Source organism: Sapajus apella, unplaced genomic scaffold (genome assembly GCF_009761245.1).
Source record: "Sapajus apella isolate SASKATOON/1434 unplaced genomic scaffold, GSC_monkey_1.0 scaffold4, whole genome shotgun sequence".
In the NCBI taxonomy this organism is placed as follows: domain Eukaryota; kingdom Metazoa; phylum Chordata; class Mammalia; order Primates; family Cebidae; genus Sapajus; species Sapajus apella.
In genome coordinates this window covers 57,165,557-57,189,866 of record NW_022436944.1, presented here as the reverse complement: position 1 = coordinate 57,189,866, position 24,310 = coordinate 57,165,557, and the positions used below count along the sequence as shown (strand labels likewise).

The window sequence follows — 24,310 nt, the reverse complement described above, 5'->3', positions numbered from 1 at the left end:
TGAAGAAAGCCCCTATACACTGGCTCCTCCAAGGCACAAGCACTGGAAGCAGTCCAACTCACCAGGGCAGCCCCTCCAAGGACCACACACATTGTGTGGGCAGTCGGGCCCTTTTCACAGTGATCTGCCAGCTCCTGCTGGCTAGTTGACCTCACAGGACTATACATTCGAGTGTTTGTCCAAGGACTCAGGGAGACACAAGCATTTTCCTCTGCTGGTGGTTCCCTGCTTCTCACTGAGTACCAGAGGGAATGAATCCTATGCCTGCTCTCTACCCTAAAGGTGTCAGAAAAACTGTGGGCCTTAATGCACTTTCCAGGCTCTCCCAGCATGCCCCCCTGGGTTTATGTTGGGAGGGAATTTTAATAGAGCCATGTGCTCAGGTATCATCTTCCCAGAATTCCCTTCTTTACATCCATATGTAGTTTTAAAATAATTTTTTAAATCATAAAAGTAATTTAAACTGATTTTATGAAAGCTGAGGGGAGAAAGCATAGAGGGAAGGAGAAAATCGTCACTATAATTCCACCAGTATGAGCAATCTGAGATAACCTCTTCATATTTTGGCATACATCCGTCTAGTCTTATAAATGCTTGTGTATGTGTGTGAAAGAGCAAGAGAGACACTATACCAAATTTTCCACCAGAAAGGTGTCACCAATTAACCCTGTTTTTTTTTTTTTTTTTTTGAGACGGAGTTTCGCTCTTGTCACCCAGGCTGGAGTGCAATGGCGCGATCTCGGCTCACCGCAACCTCCGCCTCCTGGGTTCAGGCAATTCTCCTGCCTCAGCCTCCTGAGTAGCTGGGATTACAGGCACGCGCCACCATGCCCAGCTAATTTTTTGTATTTTTAGTAGAGACGGGGTTTCACCATGTTGACCAGGATGGTCTCGATCTCTTGACCTCGTGATCCACCCGCCTCGGCCTCCCAAAGTGCTGGGATTATAGGCGTGAGCCACCGCGCCCAGCCAATTAACACTGTTAACCAGCAACTTATTTACATTCTCTACCCTCCCTCCTGCCACTCCATGCTAAAGCCAAATATTATGTTTAAAAACATCTTTGATAAGTTGAAAGCTGGAAGGCAGTATCTCATTATTTAGTTTGCATTTCTTTGATTACTAAACATGTTACATATTTTTCATATGTTTATGTGTGCAACATTTTTCTTTTTTCACATTTGACTATCTGTATTTCTTACTTTGTGAATTACCTGTTCATGTCCTTTGCTCATGTTATTTGGAACATAAAGTTTTATGACTTTTGTATCCTCGAATGGCAACTAGCTTCATGATGAAGAATAATCTTTAAGTGATTTTTACCTGAAATTCCATTTTGACTGAGATTAAATTGTAACCCTTGTTTTCTTTTAATTTATACTTGTATGAGGTCTCTTCACTCATCTTTCTTCCTTGTACTTTTAATTTTACTCTTGTCGCCCAGGCTGGAGTGCCGTGGTGCGATCTTGGCTCACTGTAACCTCTGCCTTCTGGGTTCAAGTGATTCTCTAGCCTCAGCCTCCTGAGTAGCTGGGATTACAGGTGCCTACCACCACGCCCGGATAATTTTTGTGTTTTTACTAGAGAAGGGGTTTCGCCATGCTGGCCAGGCTGGGCTCAAACTACTGACCTCAAGTGATCTGCCCGCCTCGACTTCCCAAAGTGCTGGGATTACAGGCATGAGCCACCATGCCCCTGGCCTCATCCTTATACTTATAACTGTTCTGAGTAACTTCGTTTCAGATGTGTCTGTTAGACAGCACGTGGGTAGATTTTGGTTTTTGACCTATTGTGACAATCTGACATATTTTATTTGATACATACAAAAGAACATATAACACATGTTTGTTGTTAAACAAGGTAGTTAAACGCAATTATGTTATTATCAGCTCTTCTCTATGTCTGTTTCTCTTTTTACCTATTTGTGAGTCTGCGACTAGTTGTTTAACTATTTCATGCATTCAGTTTCCCAAGAGAGAATGTTATAAAAATGTGAAGTGACTCATTTAACTGCCATCAAACATAACCCTTGGTTGCTAAATGAGATACCCTTTATCAAAAAAGGTTACTTTTCTTGGTAATTTCAACTCTTTAAGTAAATGGCTGTACACACACTATGGCATATTCTTATTAAGGATGTTCATCAAGGATGGGACAGACAGGCCGCTGCTGCAGCTTTATGACGTGCACGGCTCCGCATCAGTACTGACCTTCTGAAGCCCACCATTCTCCTCCACCAGTGGCGGAAGCACACTGGGGCTGCTGGGTGGAGGGGCCTCCACATTGTAATCACGGAAGCAGCAGAAGAAGGAGCTAAGGATGCTGCGGCTCCTCTGCTTCTTTAAGCTGACGTTGCACTGGGAAGCTGGAAACAGAAACAGAGCACGCTGTGTCCAACTGCAGTATGTACTGAGAGGTGTAATTTAATGTGAAAATTTGAGTGTGCAGTTGCCCCCCAGGCCCCTGATTCCAGCCCTGAGAGTCTGCTCAGGAGGAGAAGATGAGGGGCTCCTGAAAGTTACTCTAGAGAACTGTTAATCCCATGTTAATCCCAGGAGCCAGCTGGTCAATGGAGTCCAATCCCTCTGGCTGGACAGGATCCCTTTGACCTCAGCCCAGCAGGGGCTGCTTGCTTATTAACTGACCCACCTGCAGGGTCAGTCCCCATCTGCATTCCTCAACACAGCAGATGAGGTATTCCCACCCTGCACCAAGCACTACTTCAAAACAAATATCTTTTCAGGCACAAATCAGACTTGACACTCCCTGGGAAACATCTCTCCATTACAGATATCAAGAAAGAATCACTTTGAACCTAGGTTCTTGGACAGCCCCTGCTCACTATGGAAATGACTAACTTTGTGGGTTAAGAAATAAGACATGCAAAGGCACAAAAGAACTGCCTGCTTAAACTCGCCAAGAGTTTGTCAAGAAGTTGGTGGGGGCCTGGATCCACAGTGCTTAGGGCTGAAGGCTTCAATTACACTTAAAAAACATAAACAGCAGGAGATGTGGGATACAGAACACGTGTTCCTGCCTAAACAGGACCAGCCAGGGCAAAGCCCGTCTTCATGAGATCCAGGGCAATACTGTGCCCTGGCCTGTCCTGAACTAAGGCACTGGAGGGAGTGACACATCCTTTCAGTTTATCCAAAGCTCAGGACAAGCTGCCACAAGTCAGGAATAAAAGGTGAAAATTAGTATAGATGAAAAACACCCCCCAGGGGAGGACTAACAACTTGGAGGGGCAGGAGTATTTGCCTGGGAATGCAGCTGGGACTGTCCCACCACATACCATGCCTGGGTGGGTCAGGGGTGCTCAGAGGAGAGGCTGCAGGCAAGGGACCATGCTTAGGGTTAATGGGAAAATCGCCAGTGCAGGAAATGACTTCAGTCCACAGGATAACTGTTGGAGTTATCTCTTCTCCCAAAAAGCAATTCTGGCACAATTCCTCTTCTTGCGCACTTACGAGTGATTTGTGTAACACCTTTCCTCCCAAGAGATCACAAAACCTTTGCTGAATGTTTTCGGGGTACTCTTCTGCCAGCAGCAAAGCTAAGTGCATTCAGACGGAAATTCTGAAAAAGGACTGAAAAGCTGTGATTCCAGCAACTCCACTGAGATGAATGGTTTCTAGTCTGGGTTTGGGCAAATGGCCCAGTAAGTATGAATTTAAGATCTGTACTTACTAAAGATGAGCTTCAGAACCATAAATCTCTGGGAAAGCTGGCTGTTTTTATCTGCCTCAAGCATCCTTGGGTGCATGTCACAGAGCACCAGGCATCTCATTTTAGGCATCTCATCTCAAAGGGAGGCCAGGCCAGTCCAGGCCATTCCGCAAGGCATACGGGTCTCCTAAGTGGCAGTGTGCGAAGAGATAATAACCGCTGTTTACCAAGGGCCAGCCCTCGAGGTGCCAGTACTCACAAACCTCATCTCACATGCTCCTATGGACCTAGGTGTTACTGTTTCCATCTTCCTGCTGAGAAAATACAACTATTGAGAAAATACGGCAGGACTGTGTCGGTTCCTTTGCCGGATTCAAACCCAAGGGGGCCTGTTTCAGAAGTGTGTGATTTCCCCATGTGCCACGATGAATATAATCTTGAAACAATTTCGGTTAGATTAAGAAGGGGGGAACATGCCAACTAGGGAGAGAAGGGCATTGCAATAAACTCGTATTTAATATAAATGATTCGTTAAACCATTTCATTGTTACTCTGGGTGTTTTAATTTTTATGCCATGCTCAGATAATTTAGTCAGGGGAAGAAAAAGAATCCCTGGCTGATAGCACATTCCTCTGCAAGTAAACAAGCTATTTGTTCATGTCTCAGAGACACTGAGCAGTCTGCAGAAAGCACCTTCCCAGGTCCTATTTTCATCCTTGGATCATATGGATCTTCCCCATAACTAACCAGCTAATTAACAAATGAACTTACATACTAAAAAAAATCATAAACCTGGAGCCAGTACACTACTCATAATTTCCACCACATGATTACTTACTCTACAGAAGCTCCACACAGCTAATGGAGTCGGTCATCAGCTGAGCGCCTGGGAGGCCAACAGGGAAAGGGCAGCTTACCCAGGTCTTCCCTTCTTTGTATAAAGAGTGAAGCAGCCAAAGTGGTCTCATTTTCATTGCTGTGGGAGGTTCCAGGATTCTTTCTTTCAAATAAGGTTAGTTCTAGGGCCTGCAGGAACCTCCTGGAGGCTCAGTGGCTAATTTGCTAATCACTCTTGGATTGGTATAGAACTCTCAAAATCAGGAGAGGTGGGAATGGTAAATGGAAGGATTTCCTTAGGACCAGCACTGGCCTCACCCACCCTCAGCATTCACTTGCTCCTGAATAGGGCTCCAGACACGAGTGCTCTGGACTAATAACCCTCCCGCCTTCCAGCCCCAGCTGCTACTTCTCCCTCAGCTATCATCCAGAAGGTCCTTGGTTTGCTTATAAACTGGTAAGAGAATTTTGGTCGACACATAAAATAAAAGTTCACAGTTTAATGGACAAATGTTGACATTATAACATTAGATCAAAAAGTTAAACATATTATTATATATTTGATTTGATCATAATTAAGCAAAGCAAACTAAAACAGATTATAATTGAGAAAAGATTTGCAAGAAGTATGTCAAAAGGCTAACAGTAATTGTCAGACTATGAATGTTTACATTTCTTCCACATTTTCCAAATGTTTTCTGATAATTATGTATTGCTCTAATAACGGGGGGAAAGTAAACAATCTTTTGAACTGTCTTTCGGCAACTTTGTGCTGTTTCTAAACCATACCCCCCTTCTACCCCTCAACCTTCAAGCTGATTCCTATGCTTCTACACTCCAAGCCCATGGGGCAAACCAGGCAACAGCAGTGTTCTCAGCCTTGCAGAAGCAACGTGGCTATGCCACAGCCCACAGCCAGTCCTGGTCTGTGATATCGACCAGACTGCACATATCCACCTCAAAACCAGAGGAGGCCCATGTGAAAAGAAGGTACCAAAGAAGTGTCCTTTCCCCAGGAGAACGCTCCCACTGGCTCTCTCATCTGGCCTCCGTGCCCCACTACTCACCCTCCCCGCCGCTTACACACAAAAGGGGTCTTGTTGCCTCTGTGCTTTGACTAAGACTTTACCTCTCACCACTTTCCTCGCTTGCCCCTTTAGATGTTTCCACTGATAAGACACATGAGAGGTCTCCTAGTGGCCCAGGTCTCCAAGAACAAGGTCTCTTAGGATATTAAAGATAGTTTAATGCATACATCTCCCCATAATATTAGTTTTAAGAAATTACTTTGGAAGAGCAAAGGAGGGAGTAGCAACTATGAATATCAGTCTAAAATATTCCATAACAATTTTCATTTTTAAAAATCTGACTTAGGAGGAAGAAGTCATCAAAAGTCATTCCAGAGCCTTTCTGTCAGTTTTCCCTGATAACCTCCACTATCCAAACACAGTACCTGCCCACCTTACTCCCCTCTTCCTCCATGGCAGACTCCTCATCGCAATGACATCCTTCTCCCACTCCTCCTCGCCGCATTTCCCCACTTCTCAGAGCATCCTGCTTTTCAGGGCGTGGCTGGAAGCCAACGGCACCTGGGAAGTCTTCACTAACCACCCTGTGGAGTTTGTTTGTTCTTTGGCCACTAAGCTCCCAAATGAATGTGTGTATGACTGAGCTGTGTCTTCAGGCCAGGCCAGTTCATCCACCTGTCTGCCAGACATCTCCTCTGGGTGCCTCTGACTCAGCATGTCTAAATGGGGCTCACCACTCCCCTCTTCACTCAGGTACCAATCTCCTAAGCTAAATATCTATTGCCCTCCTTCTCTCACTAAGTTGTTGGTTGACATCCTAATCGGTTCTTAAATCTGTCCTTAGCAACTCCTTGCCCCTGCTCTATCCTGGCTCAGGTCCTCATCATTTTGTCCCTGGACCACTATGGTAGCTTCTTGACCTGTTTCCCTGATGCTGATATTGCATCCCATAATTCTTGACATGATAGGTAAAGCCCATTGAGTTAGAAGAACATATGGTGATTATGAATATGGGTGATTATGAATTATGAATCTGATGCCAACTTGCCTGGGTGCAAAATCTGGCTCAACCAGGAATAATACAGGACCTGGACAAGTTGTGTGAGTTCTTTTTGCCTCAGTTTCTTTATCTGTAAAATGGGGATAATAAATACCCATCTTACAGGTTTGTTGTGAGAATTGTTATTATGAAGTACTCAGGATAGTGCCTAGAATAGAGCAAGCACTCTGTATATTTTTTTCTTTTTGTTTTTTCAAAGACAGGGTCTCACTCTGTCGCCCAGGCTGGAGTACAGTGGTGCAATCTTGGCTCACTGCAACTTCCACCCCCAGGGCTCCAGACATGCTCCCACCTCAGTCTCCCAAGTAGCTGGGACTACAGTTATATGCCACCACGCCCACCCAATTTTTCTATTTTTAGTAGAGATGGGGTTTTGCCGTGTTGTCCAGGCAGGTCTTGAACTCCTCAGGCTCAAGCGATTTGCCTCCCGAAGTGCTGGATTACAGTTGTGAGCCACCACACCTGGCCTATACATTTTAGCTTTTAGTATTACAGTCCCAAAAAAGCTCTTGCTTCGTAAACAAGTGGGGGTTCTCTAGGAGCGCTGGATCAAAGGCTGGATTCTGCAGGCATACATTTTTTGCTCTGATATCTGACAAGTAGGAGACACAGCTCGCTATAACAGATCTTGGTTATATAAACTGTAACTCCGAAAGCAAAACTAGAAAAATCTCAGGAAGTGATTCTAATCAATTGCTCTAAAAATTAGATATAGACATGGGGAAGGAAAAGGGAGGGGTTGAGTGTCCCAGTGAGCTCTGCTGGGGGCTGTTTTCCCTTAGGAAAAGAACAATGCTTTCAAGTGGAGGGCAGGAAGCATACACTTTCCCTCCCAATCCCCTGACTTAATTCCCTCTGGGGCTGAAGCTCAGCTCTCTTCTGCGGAGCATTCTGCCTGCTGGGTCTGCATCTGGTTCCAGGGACTTCTTGCCTCAAGCTGTACATCAGAAAGGAGCATGGGGGAGGCCCATGCAAGGAGAACCACAGAGGTGGCTAGCTGACCCAGAAGTCTCCCCTGCCGGGTCCGCCAATAGGCAACTACATGCTGCCATTTTCCCAAGGCTCAACCCGGGGCCAGGCTGCTTAGAAGGGCCACCCTTCTTTTCCTCCTAATCCCTGCCAGTGAAAACATGCCGTGTAGTTGTAGCTCATTCCTGTAATCCCAGCACTTTGGGAGGCCGAGGTGGGTGGATCACCTGAGGTTAGGAGTTTGAGACCAGCCTGGGCAACATGGCGAAACCCTGTCTCTACTAAAAATACAAAAATTAGTGGGGTGTGGTGGAGGGCGTCCTTAATCTCAGACACTCAGGAGGCTGAGGTGCAAGAATCGCTTGAATCTAGGAGGCGGAAGTTGCAGTGAGCTGAGATCCCAGCACTGCACTACAGCCTGGGCAACAGAGTGAGGCTCTGTCAAGAAAAGAAAGAGAAAGAAGAAAAAAGGAAAGAAAAGAAAAGAAAAGAAACGAAAAGAAAAGAAAGAAAAGAAAGGAAAGGAAAGGACAGGACAGGACAGGACAGGACAAGAAAGAAGAAAGAAAGAAAGAGAAAGAAAGAAAAAGAAAGAAAGAAAGAGAAAGAAAGAAAGAAAGAAAAAAAGAAAGAAAGAAAGAGAAAGAAAGAAAAGCAAGCAAGCAAGCATGCCGATAGCCGGTTCTAGCACACAAAGATGCCATCGGCACAGATACCCCAAGAATGAGTAAAGGGAAATCCTTGATAGAGGTACATGAGGTGATCCTAAGACTTAACTTTCTCCATTTCTCTGAGCAAACTCGGGTGGAGCAAAAACCCTGGAGAGGGTTGTGAAGAGCTGGAGATGTGTGACACAGGCCTTACTCCTGGTCCCTGTGTATCCACAGGAGGGACAGGGTGACACGTGGCTCTGTTTTCCTGGATATGCCCTTGGAGCGAATGCTTCTGCCAAGGCTTCGGCCCTGGTGTCATTGCAGCCCAGCAAATTAAGACCCTCCCAGGGGCTGGGGACCTCCCATCTGCCAGCACTGGGCTTGAGAGGGTCTATGAATGGGGCAGCTTAAAGTGCACATATAGACAGCTACCTTCCTCTCTAACAAGATAGGAAGCCTCCGTAGGGAGCCCCCCAAATGCCTCCCTGGTCTCTCTAGGCAGAGTGCTGGCCCAGCAGCAAGAACCAGTATCTTCAAAGCACCAGTTACAGATAGGGAGTGTAGCGGACATCTGACATTTTTTGCCTGCCAGAATCCATTACCCTCCTTTCTAGTAAAAGTTCCTCTATCTTCCTCTGGGGAACCACTCTCATCCTACCAATGTTCTGTCCTTTAACAAGGCCTGGCCAATCAGAGCCACGTGACTGGCTTAGGGATGGGCACATGACCCACCCTGGGCCAAAGACTCTACAAGGATTCATGCAAGCTGTGTTGGAAGAGATGTTCTCCTGTTTCTGGGTTTCTTAACATGGCAGGACGTAAGCTTGGAGCTGCTGGTAGCCATCTTTGCACCTGGTAAGAAATACCTACCTGAGCATGAAGCCAAAACAAGAAAAAAGGAGCTGAGTTACAAAGAGGGACAGACTTCTGATGACATTGTCTGAGGACTTAGTTTTATTAAAACCAGTCCCTTCTGGAAATTTCAGTTATGTAGGAAAACAAATTCCCTTTTGCCCCTAAGCCAGTATATGGGTTTATGTGATTTGAAATAAAAAGGATTATCTCTGAAAATGTAAGCTTCAATGCTAGGTGGTATAGAAACACTGACCAACAGCACAGGCAGGTGTCTGACCTCATGAACTCCATATCTAGCAGGAGAGACGTTTGAATACGTACTTCCGGTACACAATGAGTCTTGTTAGGATGGGACAGTGCAGGGCACTCTTGGGGACCAAAGAAGAGCATATAGCCCAGACTGGAGACTACGAGTAAGGAGGGGTATAAAAATGGCTTTTGCTTTTTTGAAACAGTATGGCTCTATCGCCTAGGCTGGAGTGCAGTGGCGCGATCTTGGCTCACTGCAACCTCTGCCTCCTGGGTTCAAGCGATTCTCCTGCCTCGGCCTCCTGAGTAGCTGGGACTGCCGATGCACACCACCACGCCTGGCTAATTTTTGTATTTTTGGTAGAGATGGGGTTCTACCATATTGGCCAGGCTGGTCTCAAACTCCTGACCCTGTGATCTACCTGCCTCGGCCTCCCAAAGTGCTGGGATTATAGGCATGAGCCACCATGCCCGGCCCAGAAATGGCTTCTTGAAAGAAACTGGGCTGAAAGTTTCATGAATTTTTTTGTGGTGGGAGAAGCAGGGAAGTGGGGTAACAGCAATGCGTAAAACGCCTGGTGTGAGAGAGAGCACGAAACATTCAAGAAATCAAAGGAGTAGTAAGGAGTATGAGATGGGAATGGTGGAAGCAAGGGCCTCGCAAACCATGGAGTGAGTGTGGATATCATGCTATGGAAGAGGGGAATGACAGGAACAGATGTGTACCATGAATGTCACCGTCTCAGTTCAGTAATTAAAACTACTGGGTTTAAATTTTAAATTATGACCAATGTAGACTATTAACCTGTATCCAAGATCTACGATATTTGCAAATCACACATGTGAGGATCTCAGCTCACTGCAACCTCCGCCTCCTGGGTTCAAGTAATTCTCCTGCGTCAGCCTCCAGAGTAGCTGGGACTACAGGTGCACACCACCACACCCAGCTAATTTTTTGTATTTTTAGTAGAAACGGGTTTTCACCGTGTTAGCCAGGATGGTCTCGATCTCCTGACCTCGTGATCTGCCCGCCGCGGCCTCCCAAAGTGCTGGGATTACAGGCATGAGCTACCGTGCCTGGTTGGAATTTTTTATCTAGAAATTGAGTTTAAATGTAAGTTACACGGAAAGAAAACAGGCTTTGGAATTACATTTGGGTTCAAGTGCCAGCCCTGCCACTTGTTAGCTGGTGTCACCTCACCTGCCTCAGTAGTAACAATAACACAGGAATGATAATCCCTGCCCCACAGCACTGTTGTATGTGCATGTATGTTTGTGTAAGAGAGAAAATCTACCAGCAGCTTCAAACATAACAAAAAACTGTGACTGTGAACAACTGTGAACACCGAGAATTTAGCTTGTATCCAGACAACAGTCCTCACAAACACAGCCTGGCTTTATGGGAAAACATGTGGGCAGGCCGGGCGCGGTGGCTCACGCCTGTAATCCCAGCACTTTGGGAGGCCGAGGCGGGTGGATCACGAGGTCAAGAGATCGAGACCATCCTGGTCAACACGGTGAAACCCCGTCTCTACTAAAAATACAAAAAATTAGCTGGGCATGGTGGCGCGTGCCTGTAATCCCAGCTACTCAGGAGGCTGAGGCAGGAGAATTGCCTGAATTCAGGAGGCGGAGGTTGCGGTGAGCCGAGATCGCGCCATTGCACTCCAGCCTGGGTAACATGAGTGAAACTCCGTCTCAAAAAAAAAAAAACAAAAAACAAAAAAAACATGTGGGCAGATCCATTTTGCTTTTGGTTATGTGAAGTCTAAACTCAGAACATTAAGTAGCCCTTTAAAACTTTACCTCCTATCCAGTGAAGGTTTCTCTGCATAATAATAACAGTAATGATGATAGAAACTAAACAAACAAAAAGCAGCTCCACGTGTGGGACTTAAACCTCAGGACTCACGTGTTTTCCATGAAATCTCACATTAAATACGGTTAGAAAGAAAATGTTTTAATTAAAAACATGAAATGTTCAGGGGAAAGTCCACTGAAGTTGACAGCAGGGCTTGGTCCTTCAGTGGCCCAAGAGGACTGGTCTAAAGAGCTACCCAACAGATGTTTACGTTTACATCCACAGATGGAGGCACAGTGGGGTCCACGACCAGCTCATGTCATAGGCTGAGGGGGCATTTGTCTTGTGCTTCCTGACCTAACTGGTTCCCTTCAATGTCCAGAAGTTGAAATGTTGACCCCAAACAGCCAGCATTTCTTAATTAGTGTGCTATCTGCCCATGCCATATAACCATTGACCTTGTATTCATTCCAATCTGGTTTAGATTCAGGATATGGGGAGGCTTTGGAACTATCCTTCAGCCCTGGCTTTAGGACCCAAACCTCTGAGGTCTGCACTGATTCAGAGCATCATATACTCACAATCACGAGCACACCCACCCACCCACACGCAAACACAGCTTCCATCTCTCCTTATCTGTGATCTGACCTAAAACTCCCAGCACACCACACACCTCTACACAATCAAAAGAGTTCAGGACGAACATCAGCAGCTGGAAGGTAGGTGGAAATGTTTGCTGCTCACTAGGAATCCATCCCTAATCATTCAAATTTCTCCTCAAGTGAAGAAACTACATCTTGGTAACTACAGAAAACAACGGATTGCCTTTCATTTCTGTGGTGCCGAGCCAGCCTCTCACAACATAAATGTGCCGGTACAGGGGCCAGATCCCTGAAGACCTAGCATGACACAGTTTTCAGAAGAAAACTGACTTAATACTGACAAAGATTCTTTGCTTGACCAAACTTCAGTCAGACTCCTGAACTTCTAAGTCCACCTGCGTACTTCCTTGTAAAATCCAAATTTAGCAAGATCCCTGCTAAGACAGTTTAGCAAGAATCCCCCATCCTCCATACCTGACTGCTCAGGATATCGAATTGGCTTCCTCACCCTCCACCGTCTCCCAGGTGACGTCTGATCTACCCTGGCCTGTCTTCATCAAGAATCCTGCTAGTTCAGTGCCTCATTCCATTTAGCGTGGCTGTGACAGAACACTTGAAACTGTGTAATTTATAAAGAAACGAAGTTTATTTGGCTCATGATTCTGGAGGTTGAGAATTCCAAGACTGGGCAGCGTAGCTGGCAAGGGTCTCGCGCTGCTTCACCTCACGGTGAAAAGCACAAAGTGAAATGGGTGTGCACAAAAGGAGGGCAAACACGCTTTGTAACAACCTACTCTCAAGGTAACTAATCCAGTCCCACAAGAGCGAGCGAGAACTCACTTGGGCCAGGTGGCATTAACCTCCTCACGAGGGATCTGCCCCTGGGACCCAGGCAGCTCCAGTCAGACCCCACCTCCCAAGACCACTACGCTGGCCACTGACTCCAGTATGAGTTCTGGTGGGGACAAACCACCTCTACACCACAGCAGTCGGTTTAGCCAGAATCTCCCCATCTCTCATGTTTCTTCTTCGTAATTTTCTTTCTCTTTTCTTTTTAAATTTATTTTTAAAATTTTCTTTTCCATGAATGTATTCTTTTCTTTCTTCTTTTTATTTATTTATTTATTTTTTAATCTTCTTAGCAATTTTCTACCCAGTGACTCCCACTCTGCTCCTTGGCTTTGAGTACTCACTTGTCCATGCTGTATTCAGAACTGAGCCTGGTTTTGCACTGGGGTCTCTTTCCCTCTACTGCAACGGTTTTCAATAAAATCTGCTTTTGCTGTTTGAACTACTGGTCAGGTCTGGTTTTCTCTGACAACACACCAAGTGTACTGCTAATGAGTCAAGGCATCAAAGCCTGCCCTCAAACTAGCTTCTCTGTCGTCACAAGAGCAGAATTCAGAAGGTAATCCATCACAGATTTACATGGTTTGAGTATTTATAGCAGAACATTAAACATATGCTCTGTACCAAGCATCGGTGGGGACACCAAAGCTGTTAATGCTACAAAGCTGAACACTGAAATTGCCTAAGTAAAGGCTATTTCTTCACATGTGAGAATGTCACAGCCATTACATCGGTGAGGAGATCACAGAGTAGATCTAATTCACAACTATGTTATTATGGAAAAAGCTAAACACCTTTTTTTTTTTAAGGCAGGGAGGGAGGAATTCTTCCTGAAGGCCAGGGACATTTAAATGAATGCGCCATTTCTTCTCTTTGAGAATTGGGCTGTAATCTCTGGAATGCATCCCAGGGCCGTGGTTTGGAATGGGTGTCTAACAGGAAATTCTGGGCAGTCTATGCATACATTACATTCCTTTCCCACCCTGAAAGAGTGGTCAACAAACACAACTTCCCTCTGTTGGAATAAAAGGGGGAGTGCTGGGAGTGGTAAGAGGCCAGGACAGACTGCACAGAGTTCAAAAGCAGATGTGGCTGCTGAGAATCCAAACATCCTTTTCTTCTAGAAAAGAGACCCAGTCACTAAAAGAGTCACCTTTTGAGCTCTCCAGTCAGTCCTTATCCTATTTCTACGTGATACATTTCCCCAGGGGATTCCTACCGGACACTCAAGAAACGTACCTTTGAAAGCTCATTTTGTCACTGCAGTATTGGCAGTAGTCCTTCCAGCAGTGACAAACCATGGGAAGAGGCAAGGCCCATGGCTTAACACTGGCCAGGAGGAATCCTGTTCTTATCTCACACGATGGTAGGTGTGTTTCCCCATCCACTGTGGGTTCATAACAAGCCACATTTGTTGAATGCCTTATTTGCGTGTGCGAGAATTAACTATTCCAGAGTAGGAAAAGTTAATAAAATCAGCACACAGCAACTGGAGGGAACACTGTGCATCACAGTTTGGGGTTCAAGGCCAGGACAGCCTGACTCCAGGGCCCCCAGCTTTCCAACTGCCCCTCCCTACCTTTTCCTGGCACTCTTGTAGGTTGTGGTCTAATTTCCAAAGAGAAACTCTGAATCTGAGGCCCAGTGCTGCCTGCTGTCACTCCAAATGCCATGTCTGAAACCACCACCCCAGAACAAACCAATAATACATGATAGCCTTATTAGATGAAGCCAGACAAGGTCCCACCACACCTGAAATGTACCCAGGCCACCGACCTCTTGCTAATTCGGCTTCTGAGGAGAGACCCTCTGCTGGAAATGCCCTTCCTTGCCTCAGCACTTCCCCAAATCCCTGTGACCAAGGCAACATAGCTTCTAAGCAGCAGGGCTGGACATAAACCAGATTTGTGTGAGTCTAGAATCTGAGCCCTTAGCCATCACTGCACAGAGTCTGTCTATCACATTTAGAGCCAAAATAAGTCACAGAACAAAGGATGTGAACAGATAATGCACTTAAGAGGAAGTAAAGGTTAAAATTTAACAGTAATCAAATAAAAGAAGTTTAAATAAGGCCCCATTTTTTTTAACCTGTTAAATGAGCAGAAATGATAAAAACATATAGGCAATGGTGAGATTTTGATGGCATAGGCCCATTCACTCACACGTTACTAGTCACTCTGTAAACTGGGACAATTCATTTGAAAAGCAGATGAGTAATATGTCAAAGACTATGAAGTATTCATGCAAACTTAGTTAATAAAATCAGCACATAGCAACTGGAGAGAGCACTGCACAGCCATAAGAGACCATCATTACGAAGACATGCCGAGAAGTGTCTGTGGTCAGTATTAGACGAAGCACCTCAGGCACATGAACACATACCCTATGTCTGTACGTCAGTAATGAATGGCCGTACAAGCTCTGGAGGGTAGGCTCCAGGGGTACAGGGACCTTACCTATCTTGTTCATATCTGAGTCCCTAGGACCTAGAAACATGTTGGTATAAAATAGGCCTCTAATAATAGATGTTTACTGAGTGAATGACTATATGGACGGAAACACAGAACAATGAAAATGACTGACATATTCAAAAGGAATAGCTCGTTATCCTTCCGGAGATGGTTCAAAGAGCGCCACTTTCCCAGGAATCGCTGACCTACTGCAAGCCTACCTCCTCCAAGTAGTTTGAACCTATACCATCCACATATGGCCAACCCCCTATTTGGGGAACCCAACTCACAGCTCCCTGCTACGTTTAGCAAAGATGGTAACTCTTGCTTCCCATAAAATAATTAGTGTAAGTTTTCGGGAGGAGAGATTATGTAAAATATGTCAAGTGTGGCCATTTCTGGATCACAGGGCTAAGGTGATTATAGTTTTCTATTATTTCTAAATTTGCATAATCTATGTCATATTTATTATGGGAAAAATCTAGTAAGTATTCAAAAGTGTTTCCTTCTACCTAATAAAATATATGTAAACATTTTCACATATCATGAGATATCTTTGTACAATTCTTTTTTTTTTTCCACTTCAATATTATCTATGCAGATTTTTTTAAAAAAGAGATTACCCAGGCTGGAGTATGTGGTGCAATCATGGCTCACCGCAGTCTACTTCCTGGGCTCAAGCCATCCTCTTACCTCAGCCTCCTGAATAGCTGGGACTACAGGCGTATGCCACTGTTCCTGGCTAATATTTAAAAATTTTTTTGTAGACACAAGGCTTCCCTATGTTGCCCAGACTGTTCTGTAACTCCTGGCTTCAAGCAGTTCTCCTGCTTCAGGCTCCCAAAGTGCTGGGATTACAGGCCTCAGCCACCACACCTGGTTACAATCTCATTCTGATTTATTTCATTGCATTCCACCATATGAATGTGTACTGTGCCATAATTAAACTAACTCTGGACATTTATGCTGTTTCCTTTTAAAATATATGTCACAGCAAATACTGCATTTTGTTTGCAACAGTAATACTAGAAACGATCTAGTTGTCTATCACTGTGAGACTGGTCAGACAAAATAAAATATATAATACATCCAGTGTAGAATATTATACAGGTGTTAAAAAGAAGGATGCAGCTCCATATGTATTCATAATTGTTAATACTTATCTTCATGTAAGACGCGTCAAGTACTATTCTATATATTTGAGATACACTGACTCATTTAATACTTACAGTCATCCTATGCCTGTGGGTAGGGACTATTACATCCATTTTACAGATGAAGAACTTAACGCCCAGTGAAGTTAAAAAACTTGCCCAAGATGACTTAGCTAGTAAAGAATAAAATCTGTTCAAACCCAGTGTTCTGTGCTCTCAGCCTCTGCACTATATGGCCCGCTGAGAATGGAGCGCACTCTGAGAGACAGCAAATGAGAAAAGCAAGGTGCATACAGTAGCTTGCTAGGTCCATGTAGCATGCTACCAGTAACCTCTAAATAGAAAATTGAATAAGATTTTAAAACACACGTATATGTATAATCTTATATGGGTAAAGAGTATCTCTGGAAATATTTGTAACTAACTGGGAGAGAAATTGGGAAAACAGAAGACAGAACCGGAAGGGAGAGAAGGAGAATGATTTTTCCCTCTAATCCTTTTTACATCTTTTGAAGTCTATATCATGCATTTAAATAATAATTCTGTATCATGCATTATTTTAAACTCTAAAAATAATACTGCAGTGAGCATCAGTGAACATAATCTTTTTTTTTTTTTTTGAGATGGAGTGTCTCGCTCTGTTACCCAGGCTGGAGTGGCACAGTTTCGGGTCACTGTAACCTCCACCTCCCAGGATCAAGCGATTCTCCTGCTTCAGCCTCCTGAGTAGCTGGGATTACAGGTGCCCGCCACCACATATGGCTAATTTTTTTTGTATTTTTAGTAGAGACAGGGTTTCACCATGTTGGCCATGCTGGTCTTGAACTCCTGACCTCAACGAATCTGCATACCTCAGCCTTCCAAAGTGTTGGGATTATAGGCGTGAGCCACGGCGCCCAGCCAGTGCACATAATCTTTATGTGTGCGTCAGATTATCCCCTTAGAAGCAATTTCTAGACATGTAATGGCTGGGACCAAAGTCTGTGACAAAAATGGCAAGACTTTTGATACCTATGAACAATCTGCCAACTAGTAAGGCTGGGCCAGTGTGCACTCCCACCCAGGGGGTGTTCCACTAAAGCTGTGCCAATAGGAACACTAAAGCCAGAGACTTAAAGGCCTTCGCCAATCTGAAAGGTGAAAACAGCAACTTGGCGCTGTTTTAATTTGCGTTTCTTTGACTGACATTGTAGTTCTACATCTCTTGTATGCTTTTTGGACGTTTCTGTTTCTTCTTTTGAGAACTGTGCTTACATACTTTTTTTTGCCCATTTTTCTATTTTTTTCTTTGATTTATAAGAGTTCCTTTGTCATATATTAGAAACTTAATCCCTTGACTGTTCTGTAGGTTGGAAATATTGTCTCAGTTTGCTTTAGGCCTTCTGCTTTTCTTTATAGTTGTTACGGATGTGCAGAAGTTTTAAGTTTTTAGGATGTCGCGTCTCATAATCTTTTAAAAACTGCTTCCTCCCACTCTAATATGATATACTATTCATTTATATTTTCTTCTAGTAAATATCTTTTAATGTAAACATTTAACCCTTTGGGGTTTGTCGTCGTACACAGTAAGTCATGTGAATCTGCCCTTTTCCTTCAAAATATTAATCAAATATCCTAATATTTGCTGAACAAGTTATCCTCATTCAGTGATGTGGGCATCCTGTTCTAGTCTATCCTGTTCTCTTCCATTGCATTCTCCTGCTCGTGCCAGTAAAACACAGCTTTGCTACTATAGATTTATTGTTTTATGTTTAATAGTACTAGTCTCCCTTTTATTTTTTTTCCAAAAATTTCTTGGCTAGTCTAACACTTTATACTTACAAATGAATGTTAGAGTCACTTCATCAAGTCCTAAAAAATACCATTGGAACTTAGTTCTATTCAACTTGTAAAACATACGTCTACTAATTCTTATTATCTTTAAAGCAGTTAAATAAAAGTTAAGGCCGGGCACGGTGGCTCACGCCTGTAATCCCAGCACTGTGGGAGGCTGAGGCGGGTGGATCACAAGGTCAAGAGATCGAGACCATCCTGGTCAACATGGTGAAACCCCGTCTCTACTAAAAATACAAAAAATTAGCTGGGCATGGTGGTGCGTGCCTATAATCCCAGTGACTCAGGAGGCTGGGGCAGGAGAATTGCCTGAACCCGGGAGGCGGAGGTTGCGGTGAGCCGAGATCGCGCCATTGCACTCCAGCCTGGGTAACAAGGGTGAAACTCTGTCTCTACAAAAAAAAAAAAAAAAAAAAAAAAAGCTATAGTTTAGACCTCAAAACTGTGCCAAGATTAAGAATGGCCTTCTTTATCAGCTTAAAATTGACTATTATTACTCCAAAATGTTTCATGTAAGCACCATAGTAACCACAAAGAAAATACCTATAGGAGATAAAAGAAAATGAGAAAGGAATCAAAGCAAGTCACTACAAAAACAAACAAACAAAAAAAAATTAATGAACCACAAAGGAAGGCAGTGAGGAAAGGACAAAAGGGCTGCAAGAAAAACAGAAAACAGTTAACAAAATGGCAATAGTAGGTGCTTTCCTGTCATAATGACTTTAAGCACAAATGGATTAAACTCCCCAATCAAAAGACATAGAGGAAACTGAGTGTGATGGCCACTCACATCTATAATCCCAGTGCTTCGGAAGGCTGAGGCTGAGGCAAGAGGCTCGCGTGAGGCCAGGAGTTTGAGATCAGCCTGGGAAACACAGTGAGATCCCATCTCTTCAAAAACTAAAAGAGTTGGCTGGTTATAATGGCATATGCCTGTAGTCTCGGCTACCTGAGAGGCTGAGTTGGGAGGATTGCTTGAGCCCAGGAGTTCAAGGCTGCAGTGAGCTGTGACTGCACCACTGCACTCCAGCCTGGGTGACACAGTGAAACCTTGTCTCAAAGAAAAAAAAAAGACACAGAGGAGCTGAATAGAGGGGGAAAAAGCAAGACCCAATAATACACTGTGTAAAAGAGACTCACTTAGATTTAAAGAACACATAGGCTGAAAGTGAAAGGAGGGAAAAAGCTATTCCATGCCAACGGTGGCCACACTTATATCAGACCAAAAAGACTTTAAGCCAAAAAGCTGTCACAGGAGACAAAGAAAGACATCACATAATGATAAAAAGGAGTTATATCTCCATCAGGGAGATGTAACATCAGAGCACCCAAATATATGAAGCAAGCACTGATAAAACTGAAGAGAGACATAGCAACATAACAATAGTAGATTTCAACAATGGACAGACATGCAGAGAGATCCACAAGGAAACAGAAGAGCTGAATAACACTACAGACCAAGTGGATCTAAGAGACACAGAATATTCCATCCAATAGCAGTAGAATATACATTCTTCTCAAATACGCAAAATATTCTCCAGAGTAGATCACATGTTAAATCACAAAACAAGTCTTGAAAAACGTAAGAGACTAAGTGTCTAAGTGTGGTGGCTCATGCCTGTAATCCCAACTTTTTGGGAGGCTGAGGTGAGAGGAATGTTTGAGGCCCGGAGTTTGAGACCAAGCCTGGGAAACACAGCAAAACTTCATCTCCATAGTAACAGTAATAATAATAAAGAAAAAGAAAAAAGTTAGCCAGGTATGGTGGTGCGCTCCTGCAGTCCCAGCTCGTCGGGCAGCTGGAGGCAGGAGGACTGTCTGAGCCTCGGAGGCTGAGGATGCTGTGAACTATGATTGCACTGCTGCACTCCAGCCTGGGTGTCAGAGTGAAATCCTGTATCTAAAAATAAATTTACAATAAAAATAAAAATTTTAAAAGACTGAAATCATACAAAGTATCTTTTCTGGCCATGAAATGAAACTAGAAAGCCATAGAAGGAAAACTGAAAAATTCACAAATGTGTGGAAGTTAAACACCATACTCTTAAATAACCAATAGGCCAGAGAACAGAAACAAACACAAACTAGGAATAGAAGGAACCTACCTCAATATAATAAAATCCATAGATGGAAAGCCACAGCCAACATCACACTCAATGCAAAAAGTCAAAAGCTCACATATGGCTCTAAGATCAGAAGCAAGGATGCCCACTCTTGCCATTTCTACTGACACCATTACCGGAAATCCTAGTCAGAGCAATTAGACAGGAAAAAGAAATAAAAGGCATACAGATCAGAAAGGAAGAAGTATAATTATCACAGTGACATGACCTTATAGGGAGAAACCCTAAAGATTCCACAGAAAAGCTGTTAGAACGAATAAATGAATTCAGCCAAGTCGCAAGATAAAAATCAACATGCAAAAGACAGATCTGTTTCTATACACTGACAATGAGCAATCCAAAAAGGAAATTAAGAAAACAATCTCATTTACAATAGCACTAAAAAGAATAAAATACTTGGGAGTAAACTTAACTAAAGGGGTGAAAAATGTGTACGTTGAAAACTACAAAACATTGCTGGAAGAAATTAAAGAAGACCTAATACATGGAAAGACATCTGTGTTCGTGGAGTGGAAGACTTAATATTGTGAAAATGTCTGTATTACCCAAAGCAATCTACAGTTTCAATGCAATTCCTAACAAAATCCAAATGGCTTTTTACTCCAAATATTTTATTCTTTTTAGTGCAATTGTTGCAGAAATGGGAAAAACAATCCTAAAATTCATATGGAACCACAAAAGACCCTGAATAGCCAAAACAATCATGATAAAGAACAACAAAGCTGGAAGCCTCACACTTCCTGACTTCAAAACAAATTACAAAGCTATGGTAAATAAAATAGTATGGTACTGGCATAAAGACAGAAACATAGACCAATGGAACATAATAGAGAGCCCAGAAATAAACCTATGCATGTATGATCAAGTGATCTTTGCCCAGGGTGCCAAAGATCTTAAATAAATAAAGACTTAAGCATAAGACCTGAAACTATAAAAAGCCCAGAAGAAAACATAGGGGAAAACTTTGTAACATTGGTCTTAGCAATGATTTCTTGGATATGACACTAAAACCACAGGCAATGAAAGTAAAAATAGACAAATGGCACTACATCAGAGCAAAAAGCTTCTGTGCAGCAAAGGAAACAACACAGTGAAAAGGCAACCTAAAGCATGGGAGAAAATATATGCAAACAATATATCCCATAAGAGAATAGTATCCAAAAAATATGAAGAACCTCTACAATGCCAGCATAAAAACAAAAAACAAACCATAACCCAATAACCTGATTAAAAAATGGCCATTTGCAACCACTGAAGTACAGAAAAAATAAAAATAAAAAATGGGCAAAGGACCTACACAGATATTTCTTCAAAGACATACAAGTGGCCAACAGGTATATGAGAAGATGCTTGACATCACTAACCATCAGGGAAATGCAAATCAAAACTGCAGTGGGATATCATTTCATGCCTATTAGGATGGCCACCATCGAAGAAAGAAAAAGAAAAAGAAGTTTTGCCTAGGATGTAGAGGAACTGAAATGCTTGTGCATTGTTAGTGAAAATGTAAAAAGGTATAGCTGCTGTGGAAAACAGTATGGAGTTTCTGCAAAAAGTTAAAAGCAGAACTACCATGTAATCCAGCAATTCCACTTCTAGGTATTTATGCAAAATAACTGAAAACAGAATCCTGAAGAGCTATTCATACTCCATGTTCACTGCTACACTATTTACAATAAACAAGTGAAACGTCCACTGACGGATGAATGGATAAAGAAAAAGTGGTCTATGCCCACAATGGAATATTATTCGGCCTTAAAAAGGACAGAAGTTTTGACATGTGCCACAGCGTAAAGGACACTGTTATACAAAGAAAAATAAGACCCTCGGCTTCAGCTGCAAATTCAGAGTTCACGTAGTTATGAAAAAAAAAAAAAAAAAAAAAAGAAAGAAAGAAAAATAAGCCAGCAACAGGACAAATACTGTATGATTCCACTTACACGAGATATCTAATGCAGGCAAACTCACAGAAACATAAAGTAGAATGGTGGCTGCCAGGGGTCAGGAGGAGGGGGAAATGAGGAGTTGCTGTTCAACCAGTCTACAGTTTCAGTCAATGAAATGAGAAAGTTCTAGAGATTGCTGTACAACAATGTGCATGTAGTTAAAACTCTACTGTTCACTTAAAAACTTGTTAAAAGGGTAGATTTCATGTTATATACATATATAACATGAAAAAAATATATGTATATATAAACCACAATTAAACAAAAAAAGAGTGGCCTTGGGAGAAGCCACGATTCCTGCTGATGGAATGCCTGCCGTACCATGCCAGTGGCTCACATGCCCGACGTTACGCAATCTTCACCACACTTGGTACACTGAAGATGCCTTATTCAAAATGCTTGGGACCAGAAGTGTTTTGGTGTTGAAATTGTTTTGGATTTTGGAATATTTGCACATACATAATGAGTTATCTGGGGGATGGGACCCAAATCTAAACACAAAATTCATTTATGTTTCATATATACCTGCAACACATAGCCTGAAGGTAATTTTACACAATATTTTTAATGATTTTGTGCACAGAACAAAGTTTTGACTTTGACTCATCATCTTTGAGTATCTTTTCATATACCTGTTGGCCACTTGTATGTCTTTGGAGAAATAGCCATTCGAGTTCTTTGCTCATTTTTAATGTTTATTTTTTCTGTACTTCAGTGGTTACAGATGCCCCATCATGAGGTCAGGTGTGGAATTTTCCACTTGCGGCTTCATATCAGCATTCAAAAAGTTTTGGATTTTACAGCATTTGGACTTTGGATTAGTGATACTCAACCTGTACCATCCCCATTTTACTGGCCAAGACGTGACCAAGAAATGAAGCGCCTGGACCTTGCCCAAAGATGGACTAAGTGGTAGAACTGGAATTTGAACTCAGGTTGTTGGACTGCAAAGCTTGTAGCTTCTTCCCTCTGTCATTACGACTATCACCCTGTGGGACATCTTTCCCACCCCTCTGGCCTGTGAGTGGCCAAGTGGAGGGTGAGAGCTTGTTCACTCCTGGCTCACTGCCACCATTGCCGAACACTAAGTACAGCAAGCCTCCTCCAGATAATAAGTGCATTTGCTTCTTACACTTATCTATGGACAAAAGCCACAATTCAGTGATACGATTCCTCTAAAATATGCCATAATTGGATCAGACTTCTTCCTATGATGTTTAATTAGAATGACTTGTTCATCCAGAATACTCCACATTAGTTTTGCAATGAAAATGTAGCCATAACTACAGTCTGCTCTCAATCCATTCACACCAAAAACTGGTTCACAACTGAGTAAAGAAGAATCACCTCCAAGAATGCCTCAAGAGTCCTCAAAAATCCTTCTCAAAGGACTGACACCACCTAGGCCAAAAAGAAAAATAATTCCTTCATAAATAATTTGCTAATACTCACCTATGGCCCATGGTCGGAGCAGGAGTGAGAAAAGTAATGGTTTCCCAGGTGGGCTGGGAACATGTGATCTTACCATCCACCTCAGCTGTTGCTCTCAGCTCCCTGGCATGGCCTTGATGAAGATCTCTGCCTAGCTGCTGCTGCTCTCATTGCTTGGGCTCTGCTAGTATTTGCCCCACTTAATCGTGTGCTATCTTTTAATTTCCCTTTGTCAGCTGGCCTGCCGTCTCCTCTGTGACTTTCCCATGGCCTCACGGACCTGTCTCCAGCTATCACTGATCACCCCAAGTAGCAGGAATCCCAGCCCCCAAAGGGCAGCGCATTCATCTAACGCTTGCTTATTTGGCATTTACCACGTGTCAAGTACTGCGGAATAGATAAGTGAACAAAACTCACAAACATTCCTGCCCTTATTGAGCTTAGAATCCAGTGGGAAGAGACAGACAATAAATAAACATGTAAAATATAGAGTATGTCACATAGTGTTAAGTATTGTGGATCAAAGCAAAGCAGGGAAGAGGTTAAAGAATGGTGTGTGTGTGTGTGTGTGTGTGTGTGTGTGTCTGTGTGTTGAACTGTCACTCCTGCAAGAAAAGTGCTTCACAACTAGTGCATCTCTTTCTTTTCTCCTCTTCCCATTCCCTGTTACACACCGTCCTCCACATGTACCCCAACCAGCATGCCTTCTGCTTAGCCGCTCCATTCCCAGGATTGGGTATATACTTTGTGGGACCCTTTGTTCAAAATGCAGGGCACTTTGTCCAAAAAGTAAGAAGGTC

At 43.2% G+C, this 24,310-nt stretch overlaps 1 protein-coding gene across 2 annotated transcripts in view; it reads right to left on the bottom strand.

Moving 5' to 3' along the window:
- The window catches only part of CTDSPL (CTD small phosphatase like), a 127,888-nt gene that overhangs the window by 36,711 nt on the left and 66,867 nt on the right, over nt 1-24,310 (bottom strand). For both annotated transcript variants that reach the window (XM_032270262.1, XM_032270267.1), the window contains exon 2: nt 2,211-2,365. In XM_032270262.1, coding sequence (XP_032126153.1) covers nt 2,211-2,365 — 155 coding nt within the window. The remainder of the gene's footprint in view (nt 1-2,210; nt 2,366-24,310) is intronic.